The sequence below is a fragment of the Silurus meridionalis genome, chromosome 26 (assembly GCF_014805685.1).
Source record: "Silurus meridionalis isolate SWU-2019-XX chromosome 26, ASM1480568v1, whole genome shotgun sequence".
Classification (NCBI taxonomy): domain Eukaryota; kingdom Metazoa; phylum Chordata; class Actinopteri; order Siluriformes; family Siluridae; genus Silurus; species Silurus meridionalis.
Window position 1 is genome coordinate 15,919,321 of NC_060909.1, and position 27,861 is coordinate 15,947,181.

At 38.4% G+C, this 27,861-nt stretch overlaps 1 protein-coding gene across 1 annotated transcript in view; it reads left to right on the forward strand.

The window, feature by feature from the left end:
* Positions 1–27,861, forward strand: part of LOC124379808 (interleukin-1 receptor accessory protein-like 1-B) — a 322,414-nt gene that overhangs the window by 49,341 nt on the left and 245,212 nt on the right. The window contains exon 3 of the mRNA XM_046840387.1: positions 25,273–25,552. Within this exon, the coding sequence (XP_046696343.1) occupies positions 25,273–25,552 (280 nt within the window). The remainder of the gene's footprint in view (positions 1–25,272; positions 25,553–27,861) is intronic.

Below are 27,861 nucleotides of genomic sequence, written 5' to 3' on the forward strand. Positions count from 1 at the left end.
GTTGACGGTGCCAACCCTGTGGCAAACTGTTCCTGCAAGAACTCCAGAACTGCAAGCAAACAACACATAAATCATGCGAAGTCTTGTTAAGCTTGAGCCATTGCTTGCACCGATTCATACATCAAAGCGCTTACCTGAACAAACAGAATCTAATGTCGCTCCATTGCTCACGCATTTTGAAGCTTCCTGGTTTACGACGTCGCCCACCGATGACGTCACGACTTGCCGTTTAGCCGGATTTATGCATCAGTTGTTTTCTCCTACAGTTAGAGAATTCCAACACTGTTCATTGGTCAAATCATACACATTATGTAACACATAATTACACATTTAGATACATTTGTCTACAATAGATACATACATTTTATACAGAATACCTGTATAGCATAAGGCTTTATAAACCGTCCCGACACACTTATAAACCTCTCCTCTGCTCATACTACCTATATTTCGCAAAAACCCGCGATACAGCAAAAATCCACAAAACAAAATTAGATATGATCTATGTAAAAACCCGCTTTACAGTGAGACTGTAAAAGCTGAACCGCGATGTGGTGAGGGATTACTCTATTATTATTATTATTATTATTATTATTATTATTATTATTATACAATAACATTTGTCAATGGATGCTACAGTTTTTTATACAGCATTCAGTAATCAGCCATAACATTAAAACCACCAATCCTTATAATGTATCAGTCTCCCTTGTTCATCAAGATGTTCTGTGGACATCTCCCAGATGCTCAACTAGATTGAGGCCTGGGGAAATTGTTGGTCAAATCAACACCATTAGCACTGTTTCATTTTTAAACCTTTCATGAACAATTTTTGAAGTCGGGCAGAACACGTGATTCTAGCGAAAGAGACCACTGTCTTTAAGGAATACTATTGCCATTAAATGGATTTGCAACAATGTTAGGTAGGTGGTCTGGGTCAAAATAACACTCAATTGTATTGCCAGGACCAATGGTTTTTCAGCAAAACATTGTCCAGAGCATCACACAGCCTTAGCCGTGTTCGCCTCCTTTTCCTAGTACATTTTCTGGTGCCATTTCCTCCTGATTTATCAGACTAGGCCACCATGTCCAGTCCAGTTTAATGCTTTTGGCAGTAAACAGGGCTCTGCATTGGCACTCTGGCCAGTCATAGTCCTTATGCACTATGTAGTTTGAGACCGTTCTTTGATAAACAGAATTAAATTTGACCAATTTGTGCTAGAGTAGCTCTTGTGTGGAACTGGACCAGACCAGCCTTCTCTCGCCTTGCACAATCCTGAGTCTTAAACATCCTTAGTGTCACAGGAGATGGAAATCTCGCGAATCATATAAAGGATGTATTTAAAATAAACAAATTGTTCAAGAGTGACCCACCAATACTTGCTGAATGCTGAGGTAATAAAATGTTCGACATCATTTTTTCCTCTAAGTTTATTTAAATAACAGTAATTCAAAGCCAGATTGCCATCTGCATCTGCATTATTAACCTTATTAGAGATATTATTATTATTATCTTAGAAGAAATAACTATTTGACAGATTTTTTTTAGTCAGCCACAAAGCATCTTTATGACAGTTCAGTATACATTTCTGCACAATAATACAGAACAAATACTGAGCTGTCATAAAGATGCTGTGGCTAGAATAACTTTTAAATGTCTAATGCCACATTGTGTGAATTTGGAGCAACATAACTGATATCACTGATATATTGATATAAAGGTCATTATTCCATGAAAACGTATTCCATATAAAACGTATAACACCCATTGTGATGACATGACCAGAAATCCTATACGTACTCCTGTATATCATGCTTATCTAAATTGATCAAGTAAAGTAGGTTGTACCATTTCCTGTACTTTATGCATTTACATTTATTGTTTTTGGCAGATTCATTCTTAAAACTTAGCAGCTAGGCTCATCCCAAGAGTGGCAGCTTGGTGTGGTTGAGATTTGAACTCACAACCTTCATAAAGTCCAATGCCTTAAACACTAAGCCACCACCTGCCCTTATGCTTGGTCTCAAGCTTTTCAGGACTTAAAAAAGTAAAATAAAAAGAAAGAAAAGGAAAGCAAAAGGGGCACAGTTGAGTTATCTACTCTGCCAGAAACCTTGTTTAGAGTTTAGTGGACAAGTGCAGCCCAAGAAAATTACATAGCCAGACTTTTCAGTTTTTCATTCACAGCAGGCAAGAAGGTTCATTTGGCGAGTGATATAGAACATTCATGGCCTACTCTGTCGTTGAATATGGGGTTGAACTAGGCCTTTTAATTTGATGTTATACAGTAATTCAACTTGAGAAAAATACAACCCGATACAAAACAAACTGTTAAGGAACTAGCACAGTATGCAGTCACCTTGTACTTGAACACTGTATGTGAAGAGAGTACTCTACAATTCTAGCTGAAGAATTATTGCCATTATTTAAGAGCACAAACACATTGTTTCTTTACAAGACATGTTATTTGCATAAATTCACCCCCTCACAGGGATTCGAATACCTGCTTATTTTTATTGCACATGTTAAGCTTGTCTTTCTATTGAGTTCAGTAATTTCATATACTGCTTTCTTGCCTGAGATAATTGGGTCTCTTTCTAAGTATACGTTTGGAAACATTGTGCAACTTAAAAGCGCTAAAAACAAATGGATTTATGATTTGTATATGGTTCTAGAAGAAAGTTCTCTGTAAGGTTTATTGCCTACTGCATAAGCATCAGTTGTTCACTGTCTCTGGTATTCTGCAAAGTAGCTAATCAAGTTACATATGGTGGATGTACACACTTGTGGGCGCTACTGTCTTAGGCAGTGGGCACGCTTCTTCACTCCAATCTCTAACAGATACAGTGGTCAGGACCCTGGAAGAAGATTAAGCATTCCTTCAGTTTTGGTGTGAGTGAAAACTACAACTATACCTATACACCTGCTATAAAGCTCTGACATGAAATCTATTGAACAACTTTGGGTGTTTTTCAGGGCTTTTTTTTTTTTTAGAAATATTGTTTGTAAGTAATAAGTAACATAACAGTAGGCATTTAGAATTTTCTCTAGTCTCTTCACATAGACCTGATTTAGTCACAAATTTCACAAGAGATTTTCATCATGGTATGCCTTGTAGAAAGCATTGTAATACCCAAGCTATCCCCCAAGTATATGACTATTAGTGGTTCCTATTCCAAAAGGTATGCGCTTGTGCTAAATGTTGTGACAATTGGTCTATTGAAATCATGATTTTAAACATGTGGCTTGATGTGTTACAAATGCAGCTACTAAACAGGAAGCTGTTAAAGTAAAAAGGTAGCCTAAAGGACATTTGTTTATAGAATGTCTGGAAGATTTACATACATTAATACATTGAGTAGACATTTATTAATTATGCTTTTTATTTCTATTGAAACATTTTCTACATATTTCTTAAACTTTTCTTTCTAAATTGCATTCGAAATTTTTTGAACAAAGAGATGAATGACCAAAAACCTTTGTGTAAAGATATAATGATTAATCAAACAATGTTTTAATTTTTATTGTTGCTTTGACATACCGAACACAACATTTTTATTTATAAGATTTATATAGGCTGGTCATAAGAAACATTTGAACACATTTCTTTGGCCTGAGTTCTGCTTAGATGACAGCCAGGGGAATCACAATTTACTTTCAGAACATAAATCACTGATATTTAATTATATAAAAATAGATCTGAGTACACATTTACCATCAGCATCCTTCTCCTGAAAGGCACCAGCCCCCAATGGATTAGAGACTTTCTCACCAGGATCAAAAATGTGAAATGGTTGCAATGTAGAGACAAGAAACATTGGGCAATAATGAGCATTTGGCTATAAATACAATAGACACATGGTAATAGAAGTTTAAGATATAATTGAAGTTTTCTCTATATAATTTACATCACATGGTATTTTATTAATGACTATAAAAATATTCATCACTTCAATGTGAATGCTCTAGAAAAAAAATTGCATTTCAGCAATAATTCAATGTATTTTTTTCAACATTTCATCTAAAAACTCCAACAACGACAAATGATCAGCAGCAATACTTTACAACGAATAGCATTAGATAAGATGATCATTATCTGGGCTTTGACTCTGTTTCTGCTCCTGGGCAGAATTTGATGTTTAGAAATAATCAAATAAAATGTATGCACTTACTGCTGCGATATATTAGAGAGTCATAGCTCATTGTACCACTTCTTCATTAGGCTCTGTTTGCTGTTGCTCCACTAATCAACTATGTATACAGGTTGGTGCAGCTGTGGCTACAGAGAAAGGAGAATCGTTGAATTGTGTTCATTTGGGTGTTTTGCTTTTTGGCAGTCATTCTCACTGCATGAGATTTCTGTCTGTGATGCAACACTCTGTTATACTGCATTTCTGTATAATATTGATGATATTATGAGGTGGATTGATTCTGGTAGGACACTAGAAGACCTAGGTGTGAAATCTTTTACATCTAATATCTAAGAACTTTATGCATACATACAATGGTGTTCTGGTGTTTTTTAAAAAGCACCAGAAAATGATGTCAATACACAAGATGCTGCTTCATTTATAGAAACAGTAGTCAGCCATAACTGGGTACACTGTGACATAAGGAACATGTGAAAAAAAAATGAATGAATCCTACAGTACTAAAGACATCTATAGTTTAAGATGTATCAATAATAAATGATTGTCATTATGAGCGTCTTTTGACACATTCAGCTCCAGTTAATGAAATGTCTGATGATTTGCAAAAGCAAATTAATTAATCATGGCGGCAACCACGGTGGCTGTAAAGCAATTCCGAATGAGTAACTACTATATCTCTCCACCTTGAGGCCAATTTCACACGTGTTCTGATCGAAATTTAGCACTGAATTCACACCACTGTGGGTGTTTTATAGGGTATTAACTATAGTGGGAGCATGGTGTCCTGAAGATTGTCAGCATCACCAGACCCAGAAGGTCAATTCTGCATACATACAGGAAATTTAATTGAAGGTTAGAAAAGGTATTTTATGTTGTGGTTGTCCTGACTTTATAGTGGACTGTAGAGACGCAGATTTATTCGTTGACGGAGCCCTTTTTTCAAAGCACTTTTTTGTATGTCGCTCTGGACAAGGGCATCTGCTGAATGCTACAAATGTAAATGTCTCATATGAAAAGTTAAATACACAGAGAGACAGATACAAGAGCTAGATTCAAGTAAAGACATCAGACAATATTGAACATTTATAGGGTCCTGATAAAATTTACCCAAGAAGAGCATCTTTTTACATTTCTGTAAATATAATGAAGTGAAAAGAGAAAGCATGAGAGAGAAATGTAGACTAAGGCTTTTAAATCACTGTGATATATACTATGGAATAGAGAGCAAAAGGGGACTGGCAGCAGTGTTTATTTGGAATGGGAAAATAACAATATTTTTCCATGCATTTGCATATAAATGATGGCTGCCACGCCAGCAAACGCAGAAAGAGGACGAGGGACGGGAGGAAGATGGAGTATGTTAATGATAAGTTAAGATTGGGCATAAAAATAAGAACAAGAATCTAAGAATATGCTTTGCACTTCAACAAGACAACAGCCATGTCACCAGAATGCTAATTAAATAGACTGAAATGTATTAACACTAATTCATAGCTATTAAGGGCCATGCTATTAAGGGCCATAATAATAATAATAATAATAATAATAATAATAATAATACATTCTAAAATTAATATAGTGAGAGAGCACTTTTTATTTGTATTGCACTTTTAACAATGAACATTGTCTGAAAGCAGTTTTATACAGATGCAGTATTAAAGATTGAATACAATTGTTTTTTCTTATTATTATTATGTATATATTAAAATTTTTTATTCCTTTACTTTTTAGATTATACATAATTCTTTATAATCTAGGGACGTAAGGTTTGTCACTAATGAGCAAGGGCAAGGAATGTGGCAATGTGGCAAGGAAAGAAAAACTCCCTGAGATGGCATAAGGAAGAAACCTTGAGAGGAACCAGACTCATCCTTATCTGGGTGGCACCGAATGTCTATTTATTACAGATAAATGATGTTGAGGTGTGCAATGATGGTGATCAGATGCAACCTGCAGTCCTGAGTCATTGTAGCAGACTGCTGACATTAAGTACAGTCAAAATCCATCCTCAAAGCTCTTGTGTTACTTTGTAATTTCATGGATCCAATCGAAGAAAACATCTTTCAGATGGAATTGAGGAGAGGGGCATTAACAGTGGTCACTAGAACCTCAGGAGCATGTTTAACTTAACAGAGAGAGAGAGAGAGAGAGAGAGAGAGAGAGAGAGAGAGGTGACAGGGAGAGAACGATATGGATTATTAAAAATCCTTTATGGCAGCATAACCAAAAAGGAGAAATATTTTTATCATCGACTTGAAAACTGAGACTGTGTCTGAGTCCTGAACACTGATTGGAAGGTTGTTCCATAACTGTGGGGCTTTATAAGAGAAAGATCTGCCCCCTGCTGTAGTCTTCATTATTTTCCATTATATGAACAAATAGCCTGCACCCTTTTGATCTAAGTAGGTGTGGAGGATATTGGTACAGAAGTTCACTCAGATACTGCGCACGAGACCTTTATACGTCAGTAGTAGTATTTTATAATCAATGTGAGATTGAATTGGGAGCCAGTGTATATTTTCTAGATTTAGTGAGGACTCTTGCTGCTGCATTCTTAACTAACTGAAGCTTATTTATGCACTTACTCGAACACCCAGACAGTAAAGCATTACAGTAGTCTAATCTAGATGTAACAAAAGCATGAACTAGTTTTTCTGCATCTTGTAACAACATCATATTTTGAATTTTAGCAATATTTCTAAGGTAAAAAAAAGGCAATCCTGGTAATATTATTAATGTGAGCCTCAAAGGAAAGACTAGGGTCAATAATCACACCAAGGTCTTTGACTGCTGTACACACTGAGACAGAAACACCATCCAAAGATGCTACGTAAACAGAAAGTTTACTTCTAGCTGCATGTGGTCCTAGTAAAAGAACTTCCATCTTATCTGAGTTGAGCAGAAGGAAGTTATCAAGAATACACTGTCTAATGTCCTTTACACACTCCTCAACATTTTTAAGCTGATCTCTCTCATCTGGCTTTGCTAAAACATACAGCTGTGTATCATCAGCATAGCAATGGACGCTAATACCATGTTTACATTAAATTTCACCCAGAGGCAGCATATATAAAGAGAAAAGCAAAGGGCCTAAGACAGATCCTTGTAGAACATTAGACTTTACCTCAGAGAGTGTAAAGAACTCACTATTTACATCAACAAACTGATAGCGATCAGTCAGATAAGACCCTAGCCAAGAAAGAGCTGTTCCCTTTATTCCAACAACATTCTTTTGTCTAGCAAGAAGGATATTATGATCAATGGTGACTGCATTTAGAGTAACACAAGTAAACACAAGTAGGTAGACACAACAATGACAGAGTGCAATAACAGGTCATTTACCACTTTAACTAGTTAGGTGCTATAATGAGGCCAAACTCCTGTCTGATATTTCAAAAATATTATTCCTAAGTAGGTGTGAGCAGAACTGCTGTGCTACAATCATTTCTGGAATCTTGGAAATCAAGCAGAGGTTTGATATTGGCCTATAGTTGGACAGCTAACAAGGGTCAAGGTCAGGTTTCTTAATTAGAAGGTTGATAGCTGCCAGTTTATTTAGGTTTTATTTAGGTTTTAGGTACATAACCAGTGCTGATGTAAGAGTTGATTATTTTTAGAAAGGGTTCAATTACTTCTGGAATGATGAATGAACTGATTGTATGCAAGGGATTGAGAACACAAGTTGATGATTTTGATGAGGAAATAAATTAAGTCATTCTCTTGAACAGGAGTAAAACTTTGTAATTAATAGTGTGTTAAAATGATAGTGCTGTCTGCAGGGTTATTTATTTTGAATGGTCTGTTTTAAGGTGCACGTATGATCATTATACCACAGTGCTAATTTTTTCTTCCTGATCATTTTGGTTTTAGGGGAGCTCCATCATCTAGAGTGTAACGGAATATAGGCATCCAGTGGCCCAGTCGAGCTCTGCGGGGTTAGATGGTGGTCCAAATAATGTCGAGAATTCTGGAAGATTTTTGATAAAACTCGCACATGAATGAATGCACACTTAACACGGTAGCGTGGCGAGATACTTATGCTATGACTGAGGCAGAGAAAGAGATTACGTTATAAAATAGCTTAACTGTGAAAGTGAAGTTTGTCCACCAAAATGAGTGGGTCCTATAACATTCTGATAAATGTTTTATTGAATCTAAAATGAACTGCTCTTCTTAAGGAGTCTTTCTGATTATCAACATGAATATTTAAGTTACCAACAATTAACACTTTGTCTAAAGAAGTAGCAAGATCTGTGATGAAATCTAGAAATGTTACAAGAAAGTAGGGTGGGTGTAGGGCCATAAGGGTCTATAAATAATAATTAATGGAATGAACTGATTATAATAGTCTAATATAAATGACTGACTGAATAGACTAATTTTTGGACACTAAATATTTTATAGCAGAGGTGCTGGCTGTTCATTCAGTCTTACTTAATTTAATGTTAATTAAATTACTTAAACAGACTTTCTGAGGATTTCTACATTTTGGTTTCTCTTGGGAGACAGACACAGTCTTAATTTGGTGAACCCTAAGTGACGACTCTGTGCAGCTAGCAGACGGTCGGTTTAGCCTATTTGTCTGCTTGCTGGCCTTGGCTCTGGATACTCACTCGTTAACTGGTGCTTCTCTGAGACAATGATCTGTACTACATGAAATGAGAGCAGCACCTTCCCGATTGAGATGGATACCATCCCGCCCTAACAGGCCAGCCTTGCCCTCAAGATTGCTCCAATTATCTACAAAACACACTATGTCTTTATCCAGAGCAATCTACAATCATCTCATTCATACAAATGAGCATAGATATAGAATGTAGCTGGTGGCCTATATGGGCTGCAGAATCTATTCACCCTGATTGAGAAGATGAGAGAGTAGAAAAGGGTGCTGCAGCATCTATAGCAAGTCCCAATCCTTCTTTTTGTTGAAGTATATGTTTGAAACCTTCAGTAGCTTTCTTCAGAGCTTCTGTATAAGGTTTTGGTTCTAGTGGAGCTATTAATTAGTTATTTACAGTCATGTCTTTTTGTTTTTGTGTGGGTATTTGGTGCTTTCTTCTTGTGATATTTGTGGACAACACTTGAAGTGCTTTTTAGCAGATTGTCTAAAAGCTGAATTTGTTGTTGCTTCACTTATCTGTTGTAGGTGATGAAAAATGTCTAGGAAATTGAGAACTGGTTGATGCAAGGTGTTGTATCCTCAGTATAGCCTGTGGTGTTTTTAAATTTTCTGGTCATGTTTATTGTTATCATGTATACTTACAATACTCACTCGATGCACCTTATTTTGAGCCTTGGCTTTTACTACTTTCTTGTTTCCTGCTACACCTGCTCCACACCACCCACTGTTGCTTTTCACTATCCTAGTGCTCCCAATGTAGTTCATCATTCCACCACTCCTTGACTTTAACAAATTGATTTTTTCTTTTGCATCATTCCAGTCTTTGCCAATGTTTTTTCTAGAACTCCCAGTACACCTCCTATTTCCACTGCTCTCTCAGTTTGATTAATGAATACTCTCAATTGCATCATTTCAGTCTCAGAGTGTCATTTCTGTATATTTTGGAACAGATTGCATAAGAGCTGACTGGACAGTCATGCTCCTGCTGTGGAATGTGAACAAGTGCTTTTCCATGTTTTGCATTTAGATTATGATAAGTAGTGTTTTTTTTTTTTTTGGAGCTTGTATATTTGGTGTTTGTTGAGAGATAGGGGAGCTTAAAAGTGTTTTTAAGCATCCTAATAAACCAAGGGCAACGCATACAAATTCTTTTGTATGTCCATGTATACCTTAGTTTTTGTTGTTTCTGCAATGAATGTAGACTGCTTTATTAAACTGCTGCCTCTCGCCTTAAACATCCTGCTGAGATCCTCCTTATTATAGCAAAGAACACTGTTGAAACATTGAATTGAAACCTGTTTGAGCAGATTGCCTGAGACAGTGCAGCTACAGCCCTTCAGTTGTGAATTGTGAACAAGCTCTTGATCAAGGGGTGCGACCACGAACTTGAAAACTGTGGGCAGCAACTCCTTACCATCACAGGGAAAAAGAGAAAGTTTAAAAATGTTTTAAAGCCTAGCAGTCCATTTGTGTTTAATATATGCTAATATCTCTCTAGGTCCCCTGGTGGTCTAGTGGTTAGGATGCGGCCCGGGCCATTGGGGTTGCACAAGCCTTAGTGCCGGTCCCAAGCCTGGATAAATGGGGAGGTTGCATTAGGAAGGGCATCCAGCGTAAAAACATGTGCCAAATCAAACATGCGGATGAACCATTGTGGCGACCCCTAATGGGAGAAGCCGAAAGAAAGTTTTTTTATATGCTAATATCTCTCTCTAGTTCCGAACCTGCATTTTTGTTTTGGTTGCTGGAAGTACTGCTTTATCTCTATATTAACTTTGCCTTTTTCTTATCTTTTAACACTTTATTACCTAAACAAAGCAATGACAACCATTTACTATTTAATACGTGCTGTTTCTGCAACGTTATACCGGAAGAGGTTGTGGGCAGTGGTGGACAGTAACGAAGTAAACGTAGTTTGTTACTGTACGTAAGTAGTTTTTTTTTTCATGTGTATGTACTTTTCTCAAGTATTTCCGTTTGGCGAGACTTTAACTTTAGCTTCACTACGTTTCAATGTCAAATATCTTTTTTTTTACCCAACTACACTTTGCGAAATGTCTTTCTTTTTATTTACAAGTGAATAAAAACTTAACTGGTCAAACACGCAGCAAGCCACCAATCAGAGTAGAGTAGATGCTCCATTTTAAACTTATTTTAATTGCCACTTGGCAGTGGTGGATTTAGGCGACATGGGCGTGCGGGGGGGTGGTGGCAGTCATTAAAATCATTCTATTAATAGATTGGTGCGCTAAGAATAACATTAGAGTATCACATAAACTGAGTTGATTAAGCAAACAGTTTTGTGATAAAAAATATAATAGGAACATTATAGCCATAATAAATCATAGTACTTTGGATACTCAACTACATTTGAAGGCAAATACTTTTGTATTTTTACACAAGTACAAGTTTAAAGGAACACATTTACTTTTACTAGGGTAATATTTGACCTACTAATGCTTTACTTTTATTTAAGTACATGCTTTTTGTACTTTGTCCAACAGTGGATGTGGCTATGAATACCGACCGAGATCCTACCCACTTATGGGACCTTATGGGATCATTTGCTTAAAACCACCCTTAAAGGAGCAGGGGTCACTTAGGAGCTGGTGGTAAGGCCAGGAACTCGAGCATTCGTGGTGCCAAATCCTTAATATCACAGAGAAGATGTGGAAGTTTGAAAGTGTGCTGAAGCAGGTTTCTTTTTTGTATAGAGATGTGAGGTCTTAAAAGGTCATCAAAGCTTCCTGCTGAACCAGACCTGGGCAAACTATCCGGCCCTTTGTACATCTCTGTCCGCGTGAGGCCAATCCTAAATTAAATGGATGCACCAAAAATTCGGCCACCGAAAATTTTCGGCTGAAGACCTAAATCACCGAAACAACACGGCCGAAAACACAATTGTAATGACGCAATTAAAAAGCGCAGCCAGCACACGGTTATCTGGATAAAAGCCAACATGTCTGCGGTGTGGACTTATTTTAATATCTCAGAGAAAGACCCACGGATAGCGATTTGCAAAACACGCAATGCTGAAATTCCAAGAGGGGGTGTATCTGCAAAGAGTTTCTCCACGTCGGGTTTAATTTATCACCTGAAATCCAAACATCCCGATTGCCATTCTAAATATGAGAAGAATGCGGCACAGAGAAGAAAAGTCAATCCGAGCACGCCCACTCCGTCTGTAGCGGAGGCAAGAAAGTTTTCCAGTGATGGTGCCAAGGCAAAAGGCATAAGACAAAAAATTCTGGAATTCATTGCCTTAGATCAGTGGTGGATCTTTGAAACATTCCCTATAGATCCCGAAAATAATTATTATGCCCAGTGTCTCCTTCCAAAGATTATGGCAAAGAACACTGTTAAAGCATCCCTTCACCCTTTTAACCATATTGCCTAAGAGCAGACTAGACAGTTTCAACCCTTCTGTTGTGAATAGTGAACAAGCACTTGATAAAGGGGTGGGGCCAAGACCATTGCTGGTGGTAAATACTTATCATCACAGAGCCATTTAATCAAAGCCTTTCAATCTGTTTGTGTTGGTGTTTAAAGTATACTATTGTCTTTCTCTGGTCAGCTTAGCCGGTGTTCTGGTCTTGTTTGCTGGTTTATTCTGCTGTAGCTAGTTTCTAGCACTGTCATTTTCTTTACTTTCCTATGTGCACCCTTTTTTTTAGTTTTTGCCGTTGTGTGTGTTCTTCTCACTGTTTCTGCAACTTGTTATGCTGGAGAAGTATGTGGGTATGAATAAAGACCTAAATCCTACACACTTGAGACCTTTTCACTTGTTCAGAACCACCCTTAAAGGGGTTTAAAAGTGTGCCAAGTCTTTCTGCTTGTGCTGGTCCATGTTTTACATTTAGAGCACAGTAAGAGCTCTATTTGTTTGTGGGTCTGTGTCTTTGGTCTTTGTTGCTGGTTTGTGCTGTTGTAGTTTGTTCACAGAAATCCCTTTTTTGTTCAATCCTCCATGTTTTATTATCCCACTAAACCATGACCAACACAAATTCTTTCTTTTGCACCAATCCAGCATTGTGATGTTTCTTTCTCTGTTTCTGCAACACATTATGATGGAGGTAAATGTGGATATGAAACAGACCCAGACCTCTTCCCAGATATGGGAACTTTCCATTTGCTAAAAAGCACCCTTAAAGGAGCAGAGGTCACTTAAGAGCTGGTGCTTGGCTTCTGCACCACTATTGTTGGCATTAAACTGAGCATGGCGATAGCCAGTCCTCTCCTCAAACCCTGCTAAGATGCCCACTTAATCTTTCATAAAATAATGGCAGAGAACACTTGTAAAGCATGACCAAGGAATAGGGCAAAGAAATAGAGTATTGCTGCTTGATGAGCTTCAAGCTGCTGAATTCTCAGTGAATCCTGTGGCTTTTATTTTTTCATCCTTTGCTATCGACCTTCCGAATACCCAACCCTTGCATAAACTTGTATTTGTTTAAACTTTCTCACCTTCTCTGTGATGGTAAAGATTTGCCAGCAACGCTCAAGTTCCTCCTCCCACTATTTAATCAAGTGCTTGTACACTATTCACAGTCTAAAAAAGTAAATCTATATGAGTGCTCGTGAATTCTTTTAGGTGGAAAAGCGCAATGAAGGGTCTGAAAACAAAACCCAGAACATAGGCTCATAACCAAAAGAAAAAATCTATATATTATAAAGACAAAGCCCCTGGTGGTCTACTGGTTAGGATGCAGCGCTCTCACCGCTGCGGCCCAGGTTCGATCCCCGGTCAGGGAACCAACCCCAGCCACTCTTAGTGCCGGTCCCAAGCCCGGATAAATGGGGAGGGTTGCGTTAGGGAGGGCATCCAGCGTAAAAACATGTGCCAAGTCAAACATGCAGATGATCCGCTGTGGCGACCCCTAATGGGAGAAGCCGAAAGAAAGTTTTATAAAGACAAAGCATGGATCAGTACAAGCAGGTTGCCAGGCCTTGGCACACTTTTAAACTCTCTCGTGTTTAATGTGATGGTAAGGATTTGATTCAAGCTATCTGAAAAAGTAAATCTTGAAGGGTTGTTAATGATTTCACTTGGGTGGTAAAGAATGATTGGTATTGGAAGATCTAGAAAATAGCAGAGCCATAGAACTGCAACAAACTAGTAACAAAACCAAGACCATAGGGTTAGAACCAGAAAGAAAAATCAGTAGATTTTAAAGACAAAGCATGATTTAGTACACACAGGTTGCCAGACTTTGGCACACTTTAAAACTCTACCATGATATCTTTGATGTTAGGGATTTGCTACCAGCAATGTTCTTTTTTTGGCCCTACCCCTTGATCGAATTTTTGTTCTTTATTCACAACAGAAGGCCTGAAGCTACACTGTCCAGTCTGCTCTCAGGCAAACTGCTTGAAGAGGTACATGAATGCCTCTTTAATGTTCTTTTCCTTACAAAACAAGGGATAATAGAAATTTAAGCATGTTTAAGGCAAACTCAGTTTAATACTAACTGTCATGGTCTAATAGAAGTAGTAATAGTAATGGTTTCCTCTAACTTTACCATCAGCCACAAACTCAAGAGTTTTATTTATATTAAGTTTGTAACCTTGCGTACCAGTGTAGATTTATTCATCGCTAGAGACTCAAAGCACTTTTGTACGTCGCTCTGGATAAGGGCGTCTGCCAAATGATGCAAATGTAAATGTAAACAACAACAAGACCACAAATAAAGGAAAGCTTAGTGAAAGAAACCACTGATGAACAACCCAAACAAATGACCATTGTTTAATAGGATGCTTTTTGGACTCTAAAATCAGCCACCAGCGACCCTCTAGTTAATCCCCTTAATCAAGTGCTTGTTCGCTATTTACAACTTGTTGTTCATGATTTTTCTTGGGTGATAAAGCGCATTGGAAAATCTAGAAAATGACAAAGACATGGACCAGCTAGAGAAGTGCAACTGCCAACAAAGACCAGGACAAAAATTCATAACCAAAAAACAAAAATTACCATATTCTAATGACAAAGCATGGCTCAGTGCAAGCGGGTTGCCAGGCTTTGGCATACTTTTAAACTTAATAATTTATTTCAGTGATGGTACGGACTTGCACACCACTCTTTTCTTTTACTGCTTAAAGCTGCACTGTTCTATCACCTTGGGAAAGAGATACTGGGCATCTCAGCAGGGTTTCAGCAAAGAAAATTGGCTATGGCCATGCTCATATAATACAAAACATAATGCTGCAACAACAATGCAGAAGTTGTCATGTGTTAGTCATAGTTTACTGGTATGCTTCAGCACACTTTGAAACTCTTTTTCTTCTATCTTCTCTGCAATGGTAAGAATTTGCAAACAGCGCTGCTTTAGTTCTTGGCCCCATTCTTCGGTCAAGTGCTTGTTTACCATCAACTGGCCATATCTACTCCTCTTCTCAAACCCTGTTGAGATGCTCAATGCCTCGTTTTCAGAATGTTGGCAGCAAACCTGCTGCTTCAGCTTTTTTGGTGTAGATGGTAAAACAGCACTTGACCAAAGAGGTGGGCTTTTAACTAGAGCAGTGATGGTGGATTTTTACCATCACAGAGAATATGAGAGAGTTTAAAAGTGTCATGAAGCCTACCACTATACCATGGCTAATGTATACAAGTTCTTTCACCAGCTCCTTTGTGGTGTCTTTACTGCTTTTCTAAGCGTTCACTTAATGTGGTTGTAGCCATTTCTCTCCTGAAATTCTGTTCAGATACCCAGTGTCTCCCTAATAAGTTCAAATGCTGTTGATTAGTGGAGATTAAATGAACAGAGGTCACTTAAGAGCTGGTACTTGGGCTCGGCACTACTACTGTCAGTATTGAACTGAGTATAGCCATAGTCACTCCTCTTCCCAAACTCTGCTGAGATGCCCAGTACCTCCTTCCTGAGCTATTAGTTGTAAGCTTGTTCTCTGGTCTTGGTGCTGCCTTACAGTTCTGCCATTTTTACTTTTAATACAATGCAGTTTTATACACTGTTGAAGCATTTCTGCACTCTGGTGAGCATATTGCCTAAAAGCAGACTGGCCAGTACAGCTTCAAGCCTTCTGTTGTGAGCAGGGTGGGACCAAGAACTAGATCATTGCTGGTGACTTTCTTTGTGTTCATGTTAGTGTTTGAAGGAGAATGTGGGTTTGAATGCCTTTGGCCCTTGGGTGGGGCCAAGGGCAGTTTTAATCCTCACCTCATGGAGAAGACAAGACCATATAAAACAGCAGTGTAGCATCAGTCTTTGTTTTCTGTTTTCTTGAGCATTTTGAAGGCTTCAATTTGTTATTTTATACTGAATCATAGTAGTGACAGGTGTTGCTTTGTTCTTATGCTTAGTACTATTTTTTCCTGCTCATGTTCTTTGATTTGTTCTTTCTTCGCTCACTTTAACAAATAAACTTTGTTAAAATAGTGATTTTCCAATTTGCATGTATTCTTCCCACCATTGCTGCACGTTTTTACAAGATTTGGGAGTACCATTTTGATAACAGGTTCATACTTCTTATGTTAGACTTCATCATAGATTCAGTTTTAAAACAAAAACATTGCATATGATATTTGTATTTAACATATGATTAGTCTACAATAACTCTGTCATTCATTTCACTGGTCAAGCATGCACATAGGTACCAAATGTTTTTTCTTGCTCTTGGCATTTTTTCCCCTTTTGTGCTGTTTCAGCATTTTCATCAGGTGACAAAACTGGCAAGCACAAATTAAATAGAGCCCGTCTGCACAAAGAACACTTCCATTGTGCACCTATGTATCTGTGTGCATTAGTAATAAGCTGACACTGCATTTGTGTGAATGAGTATCTCTTTGTAATAGGTGTGACTCCAGCAGGAACATCCTCCTATACACTGAATAGCAATTTCAGGAGGGTACATTTTTCCTGGATGTCTGCCTGAAATTATTTAAAGTGAGGTGAACAGTGAAATCCATTGTGAGCATGCGTGTGTATGTCAAGCCATGTACACCATGAAAGCAAAACGTTAAAATGTGCCCTCGAACGCCCAACAGTGGATCTCACAGTTCAGTTATAAAGGTTTAATGAGTTTTAAAAGAACACTACATTCTCTTACATTAAGTAAAAGGGATTAAATGTGTACCAGTCAGCTGACAAGCATTTCTTGCCTAAAAGGTTCGTTTTAGTACCTTTTTATCAGCATGTATTTATTGCTAAGCTAAAGTGCAATAGAAGGACGTCATAATGTTGCGTGTCTCCAGGCTAAGATCTTTCTGTTCACTGAGCCATCAAGTCTATATTCTGCTGGCAGAGCACAACTATCTGTGATGTGTCATATGCTCTCTTACACCTGCTTACCTTAAAGGGGCATTGGGTAGAATTATGTAATGTTATGGGTTGGAATAATTTGCTCACATCCTGGCCTAACGCATTCACACACATATACATGAAACACATCCTTTTGCAAAAGACTGTGGCCAGTAGAAAATATTTGCGTCAGTTAGGGCATTTACATTTATGGCATATTGTAGATCCAGAGTGACTTACATCTAAACGGTTGGGAGTTAACAGCCTGGCTCAATGGTCCAACAGTGGCAGCTTGGTGGTGCTGTGATTTGAACTAACAACTCACACAGAAGCCCAACACCTTTATCACTGCTACTACTTCCTAAAGAAACCTTTGATACTACACAATTGTATGCTATTTGTAAAAGAGTAGAAAAGTGGACATGCAGGTTAATTATCTATACACGAATTATTAATATGCTGATTTTAGTTTCAATTCAATTCAGTTTTATTTGCATAATGCATTTCACAATTGACAGTTTCACAAGTCACTTTACGGAAATAAGCACATTAGTAATACAAATTGTACTTATAATTTAAAGTCAATCTATAAGTAAAATACACATATTCAGACTATATACACGTGTATCGATATATTATTACCTACTGCACCTTACTGTACCTTAATCTCTCTCACCCATGTACATATGGATCCATACCCTCAGTTACATATTGCTATTTATTGTAAAAAGGCCATGTATGCACTTCTGTTTAGATGCTAAAAACATTTCATTGGCTCTGTACATGTATTTTGCACAATGACAATAGAGTCTAATCTAATCTAATCTAATCATTAGTCACTCAGTGGTTAAGGCTCTGGGTTACTGATCAAAAGGTTCAAGCCCTGGTATCGCCAAACTGCAACTCTTGAGCCCTTAACCCTCTGTATCATGGATGTGCTGTAATGTAATGACTGAAAGCGACACACAGACAAATGTCTATGTGGACAAGGTCTTCTTCTTCTTCTTCTTCTTCCTCTTCTTCTTTCGGCTGCTCCTATTAGGGGTCGCCACAGCGGATCATCCGTCTCCATACTTCTCTGTCCTCTACATCTACCTTTTTCTCACCAACTACCTGCATGTCTTCCCTCACCACATCCATAAACATTCTCCTTGGCCTTCCTCTTTTCCTCATTTCTAATTTTGTATATTGTTATCACTCCCAATGAAAATCTCAGCATCTTCATCTCTGCTACCTCCAGCTCCACCTCCTGTCTTTTAGTCAATTTTAGTCTCTAGACCATACAACATCACAGGTCCACAATATTATAAACTTTCCCATTCACTCTCACAGATACCCTTCTATCACAAATCACTCCTGCTATCACTCTTCTCCACCCACTCCACCATGCCTGCAATCTTTTCTTTACTTCTCTAACACACTCTCCATTACTTTGCACTGCTAACCCAGGTACCTGAACTCCTCCACCTTCACCACCTCTTCTCCCTGCAACCGCACCACTCCACTGTCCTCCCTCTCATTCACACACATGTACTCTGTCCTACTCCTACTGACTTTCATTCCCCTTCTCTCCAGCACGTACCTCCACCTCTCCAGGCTCTTCTCAACCAGCTCCCTACTCTCACCACAAATCACAATATCTTCCACAAACATCATAGTCCAGGGAGACTCCAGACTGACCATTACCACTGCAAACAGGAAAGGGCTCAGAGCCGATCTTTGATGCAGTCCCACCTCCAACTTCAGTATGTCGTTTCTACTGCGTACTTTACTGCTGTCAAACCGTCCTCATACATGTCCTGCACCACCTTCACATACGTCTCTGACTTCCTCCTACACAACTCCTCTCTCCACCCTGTCGTACGCTTTCTCTAAATCCGCAAACACACACTGCAACTCCTTCGCCATCTCAAAGCAAATTGCGTCCGTAGTGCTCCTCCTCGGCATGAAACCAAACTGTTGCTCACAGATGGTCAACTCTTCTCTTAGCCTGGCTTCCACCACTCTTTCCCATAACTTCCTGGTGTGACTGATCAACTTTATTCCCCTGTAGAAATTAAATGATACACTGTTTGTTATTTTATAGATAAAACTTGTTTTTAAGCAGCTGATGGAAGAGGAAAGTGAGAGAGAGAAGGATGATGATGTGGAGAAGGTGAAGCAGGAAGTAGATTAGTAAGGAGGAAGTGAGAGCAGCAATTAAGAGGATAAACAGTGGAGAGTCGGAAGGACCAGATGACATACCAGTAGAAGCATGGAGATGTTTAGGAGAGATAGCAGTTGAGTTTTAAATCAGATTTTTTAACTAGATTTTGGAAGGTGAGAAGATGCCTGAGGAATGGAGAAGGAGTGTGCTGGTACTAATTTATAAGAATATGGGAGATGTGCAGACCTGCAGTAACTGATTGTTAAACATCCCCTCAACTAACCAACAGCCAGAATCTTCTGAGGATTCATTATTGCGTGACATGTTCCTTAAGGAAGTATGAAGGTAGAGGAAAATGCATTTAGTTCCAAAACTTAAGTGGACATAATAATCAGTTATTATTGAAATGCCTTCCATGGTCATAATAATTATTAGCAAAAGTGACAAATGGCAAGAATCAAATTGAATAAAAATGTTATCATCAAATCTTTAAACAAAACAATACAAGCAATAAATAAATAAAATTCAGCATTGACACACCACTTCCCCACCACTTCCCCTTCTTTGTATTCTTCCCCATGCAATCATTTTTTCTTGCCTCTCTTTACCCTAAGCTTTAACTACTCAATTAAACTGCTGACATTTTCAACATCATAGATCTGAAATGAAAAATCAATTGATTGCCCGCAGCATGTTTTTACAACTATGATTCTGCACATTAAATGGACTCCGAGCTTGCAGCCAGACGCAATCAGCTCTCTGCTGTAAGTTCAAGCACTTTTACTCTTAAACTGGAATGTGTGCAAATCAAACCTGAAATGTATACCTATTATTATTATTATTGTCTTCAAATACATTGGAGTACCCTGAACTTTTTGTGCATATCTTCTTCTTTTTCGGAAGAATAATTTCTAAGAAATGATTCCAAACTACCAAAAACATTGCCATGCATTTCCTCAACAAAAGGTTTTCGAAATCAATTTAAGCCGCTCGTTCTGGCTGTCCATTGGTGGTGGTTGCTCAGTGGTTAAGGAATAGCATTTAAAATCGGAAGATCACAAGTTCAAATCCCACCACCACCAAGCTGCCACTGCTGGGCCCCTGAGCAAGGCCCTTCACCCTCCCCTGCTCAGTTTTAAGTTTCTCTGGACAAGGGCGTCAGCCAAATGCCATTTAAATCACCACTATTCAATGCTATCCAAGCACTGACTATTGCTGCTATGCACAGTTTATTTCAGATTATTTACACTGTCTGTTAAAAGACTGTAATTTAATTTGAGTGATTGAGCATCTCAGTCCAAAATGGAAAAGATAATAGTATCTTCATGACTGTTGCACCGATTTGAGTGTCTTGGGTGGAGCAGTGTGGCTGGGACCTCAGTGTCACTGTTCGGTTGAGATCTTGAGACAGCTCTAATCTAATTTTAGTCTCCTCACAGTTTTAAGCCCATTTGAGCTTGACCTTGACTTGGTCTTAAACATAAGTCTCTGACAAAGATGGTGATGCCCCTATATAAAAAATAAACTAGGCTTTAAATAATCTTCAAGGACATTAGTCAATTTTTAAGGCCTTCCCACTCATCCAGCACTGACAGTATTGGAGTGTTATAGTTCAGACCAACTGTAGGTTGAGATAAAATGGAAGTAAGAAACAACATGGACCGAAAAAAAAAAAAAGAAAAAAGAACATGGATATGTGGATGCTTTTGGGATCCTGTCTCATTTTCGTGGACTTCGGTTTTTGCTATACCACTGTTATTGAGTTCACAATGAGGGGAGGGTGGGTGTTGTGTAGCAGCAGATTGGCTGAAAATGGTTGTTTTTGTGCATTTAAAGTACATATATATGGAAGGTGCACTGGATAAAATGGCTAATAAATCACACACATCTTTTGGAAGTATCTAGAAATCACTTTATGTATTATATTATTATACATATCGAGTTGTATTCAGAGATGAGTTACTCACACACGGAGAGAATTTAATACAGCAATGATGCCTATGAGACCTCAGTCATAACTAGACGCTATTTAGTCTGTTATGAGTTGTGTGTGGGACGGATTTCTCAGTTTCACATAATTCTGCCCTTGGATATAGGCCCAGAATAAATGACTATATTAAAAGATAATGTTGCCATTTTCCCCCTAAACTGGATTTCGCATAATATGTCACACTGTGTTAAAGTGCTGACTGTTCTTGTGATATGTGAATGATGTGCGGTTATGCAGGACGTTGTGTACAAATGCTCACGGTTTAAAGATTTGTTTTGGTCTATTGACAGATGTTTTGTAAGTTCAGGGGTGGCTCATGTGATATGAAAATCGTTTGTCGACACAAACGTATTGGGATGCAAAACTAACTGTCCGAAGTCTATTCGCTGGGAAAGAAGTAGCGGCTTATAGTCCGGAAAACATACGGTATATGTTTGTTTCTTATAATTGTCAGTTTGTCCCTAATAGGCGAGCCGGTGGTAATTGTGGAAAGGAAAAACCCCCTGAGATGGCATGAGGAAGAATCCTTGAGAGAAACCAGACTCAAAAGGAAACCCTTCCTCATCATGGGTGGTACCGAATGTAGATTCATTACAGTTCCATCATTGTTGAGGTGTGCAGTGATTAGTGATGCAGGTGCTTCAATGAATCCTGTGGTATTAATTATAGTTTAAATTCATCCTCAAAGTTCCTGAGTTGCACAGTCATTTCATAGATATCTGTTGGCATACACAAAATACGAATACATGCATGATTCAAATGATGGGCAACAGCAAACGCATTTGGCTGCGTTTCAAAACAGCATCACATTCATGAGTCAAGTCTTCTTATAGAATATTTAAAGAACAAGTCAGTGCTTCATCAGTGCAATTCCGATAATGAAGTGGAGCAATAATACAGCCATTTTTATTGCTCAGGCCGTATATAAATTTTTAAGGTTTGGGGCGTGTATACAGGCATGCGCATCAAGTTGCTGTCATTCAGACGTCTTGCCCACAGCTAGAGAAGGCAGTGGTGATAATTAGGGAATATAATTATGTTTTATCCGTCTTAACAATTGCTTGTTTTAGTTACAGATTACGATGAAGCCTTGCAGTTATTACAGTGCACAAAACAAGTCTTAATTAGCTGCAGCTTGATTAGCAAGGTTAACCCCCCCCCATCCTGTATATTTGCTAAACCCCTTCCTTCATTGCCATAGCAACAGAGCCTTATAGCACTTTAATAAGTATTGTCGCTCCTGAATCAAACAGCATTTCAGATACCTTGCTGTTTTCCGTTTTTGTTTGCAGATCGACAGCGACACAGGTTTGGGGAATGTGAGCTAATTTAGAGGCAGTTCAAGAATTCCCTGTTACCCTTGCTGATTTATTTATTTTTTCCGAATGCACGATGCGGACACAATTTATTCATTGCATAAAAATGTGCTGGGGGAGAGATCAAGCATCATCTGGGGTTGAGATATTTACAGTTTTTTTTTTCCTATTATATATTACAGAAATGTGTGCCTTAAATATTACTGAAAAGTTTCAAATAGATAAATGAATAATGTCTGACGTGGGAATAATCGGAAACGCTTTCTGCTCTGTTAATTATTTGCCAAAATGTTTCTTGTGTAAATAAAACATTCGCACTGTCACAATCAGCCTAGCCTGTTGAATATTCACACAGCTGCCTTCGCCAGCTGTTCTGCTGGGAATAAAAGTACAGGAGATGGAAGTAAGGTAGAATTAGGAAGACTAAAAGGACTGACTGAAACGAAAACATGATGAAATAAGTGTGATTTGAATGTTGCAGTTGAAAAACGTATGTCCGAATCAATTTCTCTTCCTCCGTAGACATAAAAAAGTCTAACTCTGGTGTAATTATGTGTGCAGAGCTACACACATGTTTTGCCAGTTGAACAGTTTGACCAACCAATCAGAAGACGGAGACTCTGAGGCGAATATGAAATCTGATTGGTTATTAGTGAGACTAAGCTCAAAGGCCAGCAGTACTGATTCTGAACCCCCTGGGCAGATTAGATTGACATGGCAGCACATAGAGGCTGAAATCTGATTGGACAAAAAATCTAACATTCACATACACGTACTGAAAGCAGTGCAGCCAATAGAAACACTACGAAATGAAGAAAATAAACTGTTGAGAATAAATTAATACAATTTCAAAGAAAAAATATTAGTATTTAGGTTGTAAATGAAGGTCAATGCTTTTGATAGTGTTTAAGCCAGCAGAGAAGGCTTTGTTGGCCCTGACCGCCCACCACTGCTTTTTCGTCCATCTGTACTTTACTAAAGAATTTCTATTTAAGGAGTCTTTTTTTTAACTTCACTCTATTTTAAAATCAAATATTTTGTGAGGAATGAATGATAGAAGAAACTCGAACTCTCCACAACACCCGTGGCTTTATTTCTCAAATCAAGCACCAAAATCCGCCAAGATGCACACGTGCAGCATTTAAAACCGTCCGTGTGGAAACACAGCAAAAGTTCTGTTTGGTATTGGTTTACGTCATTCAAAACACCATAACTGCTTTAAAACATTTTCAAGAATATTTCGTCTTCATGCTCCTATGCTGAGTTTGGTTTCACTAATAAAAAACATACATTTGCAGAAAGCATCAATATTTGTCCATGTTTATTAGAGTATTAAAAACTTGAAAAGTATTAATTCAAGGTACATTAAGAACCGATAAAAACGTGCGATAAAGTTGTGATCAATCGCAATGAAATATTTTAATCAGTTGACAACCCTGATAAATAAATATATAGCACTAAATAGCAGCAAATGCAGTCACCTCTTTAGTCTTGAGTAATCACCTACTGAATCAGAAAGAGAAACTCGTCCTTATATGCCCACTTTCTCATTCTCCTTCCCATCCTTGTACTGGATCACAGCTGGTGCCATTGCTCAGGCTCTGCAGGATGCTCAGTCAACTGCTATCAATCCACACATAGCTACAGGCAGCCTCAACACACACACACACACACACACACACACACACACACACACACACACACACACACACACTTAGAGCTGTAAGCTTTGGTGCCCTTAATGTTGATAGTGATGAAATGAATCTGTTGCTAAACTGTTTTTTTGATTTCTATTATTTTGTGATTTGTCTACAATTAGTTTTCCTCTAAAAAAAATTTACGTTACTGTTAAATTCACTGTCTATAAGCCGCACTAATGTACTGTACACAGGCTTTAAAGTGTCTGTTACATGGTGTAACGGGTAAAATATGTTGTGGCTCCTTTAAGAGCAGAGCGGCATTTTGGGAATAGGCTGCCGCCGCATTTTCCGGTATTACTGCATGTGTGCAAGACCGAGGAATATGTCCTTATTATTTTCTGATGCTCATTTCTAAGTTTCTTTGACTAACCCGTAACACTGTTGCCAAGAAAAATAAAAAAAAGCATGAGTTTTGGAAACCTGTCTGTGCTTATATGATTTCTGTTGCAATTAGCGAGCTCTCCCATGACCCAGACTTAACGCGCTACAACGGCTTGTATCTAAACAGTAGCTGACCAAGAAAGTCATTGTTCACTGTCTTCCTCCTTCCTTTCACAACTATTTCTCTCGGGAGTTTATCTTTTGGCATCGTCGTGCGTTTAAAAATCACCATCAGTGAAGCTTGTTTCCCGAAGCCGTGCAGCTCAGAACACAGGTGAAGTGCGTTTTTTCGTTTCCGTTCGGAGATTTCATTGCTCTAAGGTTTTGGTGCTCAGTTTTTTGCCTTGAAGTTTGCGAAACCGGGAAAAACCCAGGAAAAATCTATAAATTAGCCGCTTCGTTGTTTAGGCCGCGGGGTTCAAAACGCGGGAAAAAAGTAGCGGCTTATAGTCTGAAAAATACGGTACATGATCACATGTTTTGAATCACCTGTTATTACACAACACTGACATAAAAACAGAAAGATCTCTACATCCAACTCAGTCAACTTAACACTACTCATAAAGACTATCATTAACATGTCTTCATACTGTATATATTGCTATTTGCACATCTGTTTAGATGCTAACTGCATTTCATTGGCCTTGTGCTTATACTCTGCACAATGACAATAAAGTTGAATCAAATCTAATCTAATTTCTGTTTTCTTTACAGTGGATGGCTGTACAGACTGGTCAGTGGACTACTTGAAATACAAAGTTCTCCTTGGTGAGCCAGTGAGGATTAAGTGCGCGCTGTTTTATGGATATATCCGAGCAAACTATACCCACGCTCAGAGCGCTGGCCTCAGCCTGATGTGGTATAAAAGTGTGGGCCATGGGGACTTTGAGGAGCCCATCACCTTTGACGGGATCAGAATGAGCAAGGAGGAGGACTCGATCTGGTTTAGACCTGCTGAATTACAGGACGTCGGTCACTACTCCTGTGTGCTACGGTAAGCGACAAAAACATGTCTCTTGAATTGGGAAAACAAATCATGACGTTGTATTTAGGCTTTTTAAAATGCCACATATTAAAGGTCTTATTATTCGAATACCATATTAACGCTGTCTTGCGAGCTAATGGTTGCTGTAGAGTTGAGAGCAGCACAGTGCAAACAAAATGCCAATACACTGGGAGTTAGTCGCTATATAATGATAGCTGTATAATGACATTTTGCAGATGAGATGGATTGCGGGAACGTCAGTGTAAAGATTGCAACGCTCTTGTATCTGCTTGTTTTGATGTATTTACCATATAATCCACAGCCTATCAAAGGTTCTCGTTCTTTTTCCACTTAAAGTAGCCAGGTGTATGATTTTGAGGGGTGGAAGGAAACCAGAGAACCCAAAGGAAACTGACACAGACACGGAGAGAATGCTCAATTTTGCAAAGACGAAAACCGGAGCTTGGGATTGAACTGGGGACCTTGAAGCTATGCAATGCTACATGCTGCACCACCATTGGTGATTCAGTATGTGTTGTGTTTGTGTGTGTAAAGATACACCAACCTAAACCTAGTTAAGAGTTCTCCATTGTCCTACTCCATTGCTACTTTTTATAGGACAATGCCAATGAATCAATTGTAACACCTTTTAGAGGCAGGTGAATTAAGACAACAACCGTCTGGAGTGCCTCCGGCTGTCCTTCTGCTCTTCTAAAACCAGCAACATGCACAGAACATTAAAAATTGCTATTTGCACACGTGCAAGTTATTGAGGTGAAATAAAACGAGCACCACGAATCTCCGTGTACACACATTGAATAATGGCGGAGTTGCATTGTCTTTTGCGATATTACTATAGCTTGAGTGAGGAGCAGTAATAAGTGCCACTGTCTGACAGTTTAATGGAACGATATGCCTTGCTGAAATCTACATTTTTCAAACTCTGAAACCGTTTTTGAGGCCTTTATTACATTCTCAACTGGGACAGTATTTAAGTATTGAATTGTTATAATTGTTGCTTTAAAGTGTTGTTTTTTTCTCCAAATAGGAGATCAGAGAAATTGCTTATCTCAAAGGCAAAGTTTTTGTTTTTTTATTTATATAATTATGAATTAATGCGAGCTATATGTGTATTTAGATTATCCTTTAAAACATGGGTGCATTTTATTTACAGGAAACCGACCTATCAAATTATTTAAAACATTGCAATTATTTCATACATTTTATAATTTATATACACACACACACACACACACACACACACACACACACACACACACACATTAAAGTTGATTGACCCTGATTTACTATATCGTGATTTTATTACTTGTGTGGCTAATTAACTGTTAATATACAATATCCAAGTGTTAATGCTCGAGGCTAGTGTTAATGCTCTAAGGTGGTGGTCTAAACCTAATTTAGAGCATCTACTGTAGCAATCTCAGTGGCATAAACTACAGGACACCTATTTTAATCATCTGAAAAGGGATCTCCTTCATGATCGAGTGTAAATCGATAATTTAGATTGATATACTTCAAAACTCTAAGTATGGCCTTTACATTTCGCATTTCACACTCCACCATTGCTCCTGTTCTATTACTTTGTTCATTCTCAGTTTGATTGTATGTTTTGACCCCTGTTTGTGTATCACTCTCTCATTCGTCTTTTTGTGTTTTTTGTGTCAGATGAATCAATCTACTAGAATTGCAACATCTAATCCCATTCTATATTTGTGCCTCTGCCACTGCTGGCAGTTACTTAAAGATTTGGTGCTGCACTGGAGGCTAGTGGTTCAGTGGGCAGTGACAGTGGGCAGGAAAAACAGTCTATTTATCTTCCCTGTATTACACTGATAGAGTGAAGTGATGCTCTTGCTCAGATGCTTGCTTTTTTACAGAGCTACCGCGAGCAAAGGGAGGTACAGGCAGGGGAAAAGAGGATATATCTGATCTTGCCATAGAAAGAGAGTGACAGATAAAGTGACTGAGCAGAAGATCAGCCATTACATTAAAAACCCACCTGTCTGTTATAGTATAGGTGTAATATTGTGCACTTGTTGAAGCATGGACTCCAGAAGACCTCTGAATCTGTGCGGCGTTGTTCGGCACCATGATATTAGCAGCAGATATACTCAATGTTCTATAAATTGTGACGTGGACGCTTGTTTGTCTAGCACGTTCCAAAAACAGCTTGAGTCGACAATTTGTGATGTTCCTCAAACTATTTCTGAACATTTTTGCAGTTCGGCAGGAAGAATTGTCCATTCTGAAATATATTCTGATGTTCACATGCTCAGCATGAGCACTCAGACTGGTCC